This window comes from Trichechus manatus, unplaced genomic scaffold, assembly GCF_000243295.1.
Source record: "Trichechus manatus latirostris isolate Lorelei unplaced genomic scaffold, TriManLat1.0 scaffold00181, whole genome shotgun sequence".
NCBI classification, from domain to species: domain Eukaryota; kingdom Metazoa; phylum Chordata; class Mammalia; order Sirenia; family Trichechidae; genus Trichechus; species Trichechus manatus.
This window is the reverse complement of record NW_004444117.1, coordinates 1,209,660-1,215,624: the sequence shown is the minus strand read 5'-3', so window position 1 is coordinate 1,215,624 and position 5,965 is coordinate 1,209,660. Positions and strand designations below refer to the sequence as shown.

Genomic DNA, 5,965 nt, shown 5'->3' with positions numbered 1-5,965 from the left:
CACTGACTAAGAAGTTTAACAAGTTTGGGTACCTTCTTATATTCATGGGGTATATTGCCTGTTTATGTAGTGCAATTGAAAACATTCACTGAAATTCAGATTCATCTGGCATATTCTCAAATATCAGCTTGCAAAATTCCAAATGTTTTGACTTTTGAATTTTATGCCTATGTTCACGAATGTAAAAAGTAACTCTTTAAGATCACCCTTTAATGCTTATCTTATTAGACTTTATCATAATGTTTAATGATAAAGTCAAATGTTAAAATCTGTTTCTCTCATAGTTCTGGCTCAGATTTGGGGCAAAATTGTCACAGTTGATTTTAGCCCGGAGTCTATTAATGGATAACTTTTTCATTATCAATATTTTTCTCTATGCTACACTGATGTGTTTCTCCCTTTTATTCTTCTAGTTGTACATAAAAATGAGGAGAGAAAATGAAACCTCCATGATGGTTTTTACCCTCCTTGGAGTTATTCCAGGAACGAGGCACACTGGCTTAGTCATCTGCACCATTCTGTTTTTCTACGTTGTCGCCATTACAGGAAATACCACCCTGGTCCTCGTCCTCTCTCTGGATCCCCAGCTTCACAGCCCCATGTATTTCCTGCTCAGCCGGCTCTCCCTCATGGATATCTCCTTCATCTCCACCACTGTCCCCAAGATGCTAACCAACTTTTTCTCAGGGACATCAGATATTTCATACATTGCCTGTGGAACTCAGATCTATTTCTACTTTGCTTTGGGAGGCAGTGAATGTATTTTGCTAACCCTTATGGCCAATGACCGATATGTGGCTATTTGTAAACCTTTGAGATACATGGTCATTATGAATCTTAAAGTTTGCCTGCAGATGGCCATTGTGTCCTGGGTTGGGGGAGCAATTAATTCTGTAGTTCATACTACCTATACCATGCATTTTCCCAGATGTGGCTTCTTCTGTGAACTCCCAGCAGTGCTCGAGCTATCATGTGAGGACGCTTCAGCTTATGAGAAAGTAATTTTAGTAATGGGAATTTTATTTCTTCTCATACCCTTTGGCCTCATCCTCACCTCCTATACTCTCATCTTTCTTAGTGTTCTCCACATAAGTTCTTCCAAGGGGAGAAATAAAGCTTTCACCACATGCTCTGCCCATCTGATTGTTGTGTTTCTCTATTTTGGTCCATCCATGTTCATCTACATGATTCCCAGCTCTTTGCACACCTCAGAGCAGGACCAAGGCCTCTCTGTATTCTATACCATTCTGACCCCCATGTTGAACCACCTCATATACAGCCTAAGGAATAAGGCAGTAGGAGAGGCTTTGAGGAAATTATGTGCAAAGGCCTTATCATTATGTAGAATAGTGATACTAGAATTCAGTACATGTTTATGAGTAAGGATACATTCTTAGGTTATCAATTTTCAAGAGTGGCAATGTTTATATATTGAATTTATCTCAATAATCATAAATATCTGTTTGAATTGGGATGTGGTCCATATTTAGCAAATATATCCAATTATTAGAAGTTGTGTTCTCTTAGTGGAAAAAATCTTACTGGCTTCATTATTTTAAAAGTGAGTTAGGCAGCTGTGATCGAAGTCATAATTAGCCTTGATTGCTTTAGTATTAAGTTGATGTAGAGACATCTCAATTAGGCAAAAATGTAATATTCTTCTTTAGTCCTTTCTCCTGTGTTATATATTTGCTAATTCTAAAACAAACAAAAAAGTTACTTCCAGTAGATTTCAAAGGTATTCCATTATTATGAGAACCCAGTTAGTGTATAGACAGTAGCTCTGGAAAATGACGGCATTAACTTTAAAATATACATTGGTTCTAGTCTCACTTAAAATGTGATTTTTTAAAAAAAATTCCAGGATAATACTGTGAAACAGAGCCTAAAGACAGGTTTTTTGTAGATATTTCACCTTATTAACGATGAAATATGTCTAAATTGTTCCACATAATGGATTCGATTTACTATGAAACCCACTTTTTTATGTGTTACACATGCACACTCACATTTTTATAACTGTTTTCATTTTTAAATACTAAATTCTCTGGGATCAAGACAACCATTTTCTCTGTACTGTTTAGTTCATTGTTGTAGACACAATAAATATCTCATGTTGACAACTAAAATTAAATTATTCAAAGTGACACTCCAAAAAAATATTTCATCCAGACTTTTGTCTGTGAATAAGTTTGTAGTCTTTAGTTTGAGATTTATTTTTACATAATTGTAATCACATGTGATAAAAATTATACATACTGCATTTTCACTTATGAGTTTGTAGCACTGCCGTATTAATACAGTCTCTAATTTGATTTTCATGCCTACATAACATTCCAGTAATACAGAAACAATTTTAAAACACACTTAAAATTAAGACAATAAAATTAAAACAACTATTTTCCGTAAGTCACTCTCATTATTATACTGAACATCCCATCCCTTGTACAATGTTGACATATGAAGTTTGGCCCTGAAGATTTCCTTTGTGCCCTAAAACATCCTTTTTTTCCCTTCCATCCTAGGAATTAGAGATAAAAAATGTGTTATGAATTGCACAAAATGTCCCACAATATCATTTCACTGTTAGAGAAATTTATCATTATAAAAGCAAGGCTCCGTACAATTGGATAGGCCTTCAACTTTCCTGAGTAGACTAGCTACAATTTAAGTCTTATTTCAATCAGCTTATAAAATAATGAATAGTTTAAAAGTATGAGAATTCCTGGTCACTTAGCGGCATACGTGAACTCACCAAGTAAACTCTTTCAAAACCCATATAAATGATCATAAAAAATGTTAATAGGAAAGGTCTGCAATAACACTCAAAATAAGTTCATAATTAATCACATGTGAGAATCCATTAGAAGGGTCTTCCCACCACACTGGAATCCTTCCACTGACTCAAGACTCCCTTCTGATCTAAAGCTGTGCTACCAGGAAACTTCTTTTATTTTTCTGTGTAGGATGGAAAACCTTGTCCTGGAAAGCAGAACAGTACGATCCAGAGGGGAAAGTATCAGGGGTGGGCAGGCAAGGCAGCACAAAGACAGATACTTTAGAAAAAACAAACAAGCAAAAAACGTGGCACTGGCCTGGAAGAAGGGAGTCTGGAAGAGATAGACAATTTACCTCTAGAGGTAAGAACGCCGTCCAGAGAGACGGGTGCAGAATCAAGTCAGGAATTCTGGAAAAACTTCCTCATGAAACTTCCTATGGCCTCAGTTAAAATGCCTACAAAATTCCAAATAAGTTGAGCATAAAACTAATTGCCATCGAGTAGATTCTGGCTCATGATGACCCCGTGTGTGTCAGAGTAGAATAGTGCTCTGTAGTGTTTCAATGACTGATTTTTCAGAAGGGGATTGCCAAGTCTTTCTTCCAAGTTACCTCTGTGTAAACTCAAACCTAGAACCTCCAACCTTTTGGTTAGCCACCAAACACATTAACTGTTTGCAGTACCCAGGGACTCCAAGTTGAGAATAAGCTTCTCAAATCACCTTGTAAGTGTATGTGTGCACAGGCACCCACAGGCACTCACACACATACAACACACACACTCTTCCAGCCACCTCAATTCTAGCCAGTCATGCTGCTTCTTACATCATATCTCATTGTAAATTGACGTTTCCTAAGTTCTGAACTTGAATTAATTCTCTCGATCACCTAGATGACTGCATTGTGTGTGTGTGTGTGTGTGTGCGCGCGCGCGTGCGCGCGCGCGTGCGCCACACCTAGGCGGAAAAATGACATTGTTCGAAGAGCCACTGGGGGCCAGGAGCTGTGTAGGCACTGTATACATAAACATTTCTGTAAATTTCAAATCTGAAGAAAAGATGCTGTCAACAACTTACTGACTATGTAGAACAGAGCTAAGTTTGTGCATTTGCCTGCTAAACCTCAAGAGATGTTTTAGGTGAATTAACTAAAAAGAATTAAGTATTTGGTACTGGTATTATCAAGTAAATCAGCTACTGTTAAAATCTCAGTAGACAATTCTGACAATGTGATAAAGCTAACGTTCTTACACATTTACTGTGGTGCTAGAAACTGGTGCAAAACATTTTTAGAAAGGATTTTGGTAATGTTATCAAAATCCGTAAACAATGTTTGATTTGATAATTCCACATCTGTCATTTCAATAAAAACCTATATAAATTCTTATGTTATGGCAGCATTATTTATGATGGGGAAAAGTTGGAAATTAGCTAAATTCCACAAAGAGTAGCTGCATGAATTATAGTGTGTCACCTCAGAAATTAATTATAAAGAGAAATGAGAAGGAAATTGTATCACTTAGTAAATATTTACTGCTCAAAGTGTTCCTCTAAATTGTCTCATTTAAGAGTTTCTCTCTCTTTCTCACACACACACACACATACAAAAAACCGGTTTCCATTGGGTTGATTTTGACTCACAGTTACCCCATGAGTGTCTCCCTAGGACTGCTCCATAAGGTTTTCAGTGGCTGATGTTTTGACAGTTGATCACCAGGCTTTTTCTCCAAGGTGCCTCTGTGTGGGCTCCAACCTCCAATCTTAACCATTTGTACCACCTAGACACTTTTTAAGAGTCACAGTAACTCTATAATACATGTATTTTTTTTTTTCTATTAACAAATGTATACATCCATGCAACTCTGTCTCAAGAAGATGGAGGACATTTCCATGACCCCTTTAATTCCCTCATGCCACTGTACAGGCAGTTTCCTTCCTCCAGGCAGTCACTGCTCTGATTTCTATCACCGTTGCTTAGTTTTGACTGTTCTAGAAATTCATATCAATCATACAGTAGTTTCTCTTTGGTTTCTAGCTTACTTCATTCAATATATATATTTTTAAATTAACTTATGTTGTTGCACTTCTCACTTTATTACCAAGTAATGTTCCATTGGATTAACTGGATGGCACAAAGGGTTAAATGCTTGACTACTAGCTGGAAGGTTGGTGGTTCAAACCTACTCAGAGGCACCTTGGAAGACAGGCCTGGTGATCTACTCCCCAAAGATCGTAGCCTTGAAAACCATATGGAGCAGTTCTACGCTGCACACATGGGGTCATCATTATTAGAATTCACCCAATGGCAACTAACAACAAATGTTCCATTGCATGAATATACAAAAATACTAATTTTCTTATTGATGGATATTTCTATTCTTGTTTTTGTCTATTATGAATGAAGCAGCCATAAGCATTCTTATATAAGTAGGTCTTTATGGGGACATAAGCATTCGTCTGCTAATCAGAAGGTCAGTAGTTCAAATCCACCAGCTGTTCCTTGGAAATTCTATGCAGCAATTCTACTCTGTCCTATAGGGATGCTATGAGTAGGAATCCACTCTACAGCAACAGGTTTAGTTTTTTTTTGAAGAACTGCCGGAGGTAGGAAAACTGCATGTTTAACTTTATAGGAAACTGCTAGGTCATAAGAATGTTGTATGATTAATTTTAGAAAAGACCGTCAAACTGTTTTAAAAAATATTTGTACCATTTTACATTCCCAACAGCATTATATGAGCATTCCAGGAGTTCCAAGTCTTTGTCAACAGTTTATACTGTCAATATTTTTTGTTTTAGCAGTTCCAGTGCATGTGAAGCTGTATCCCAAAGTTGTTTTAATGAGCATTTTCCTGATAACTAATGATGGAGCATCTTTTCATGTGCTTTTTGGCCATTCATGTAGCTATTGTAGTGAAGTGACTGTTAAAGTCTTTTATCATTTTTATTGGGTTGTTGTCTTTTTATTACTGAGCTAAATATTTTGGATTCCAGTCCTTTGTAATATATATATGCTGCAAATATTTTCTTACCTTTTCATTTTCTTAACATTGTCTTTGAAAACAAAAATTTTTATTTTTATTTAAATGTTTGCATTTTTTAAACCTTGTCTAAAAATGGAGCCCTGGTAGTGTAGTGGTTAAGAATTTGGCTGCTAACCAAAAGGTTGGCATTTCAAATCCACCAGC

The 5,965-nt window shown here is 36.5% G+C and overlaps 1 protein-coding gene across 1 annotated transcript; it reads left to right on the top strand.

The window, feature by feature from the left end:
- The first annotated feature begins 425 nt into the window (after positions 1-425).
- On the top strand, positions 426-1,379 carry LOC111822589 (olfactory receptor 2M2-like). The gene has a single exon (XM_023741432.1). It carries the CDS (start codon positions 426-428, stop codon positions 1,377-1,379), a length of 954 nt encoding a protein of 317 aa, XP_023597200.1.
- The last annotated feature ends 4,586 nt before the right edge of the window (positions 1,380-5,965 follow it).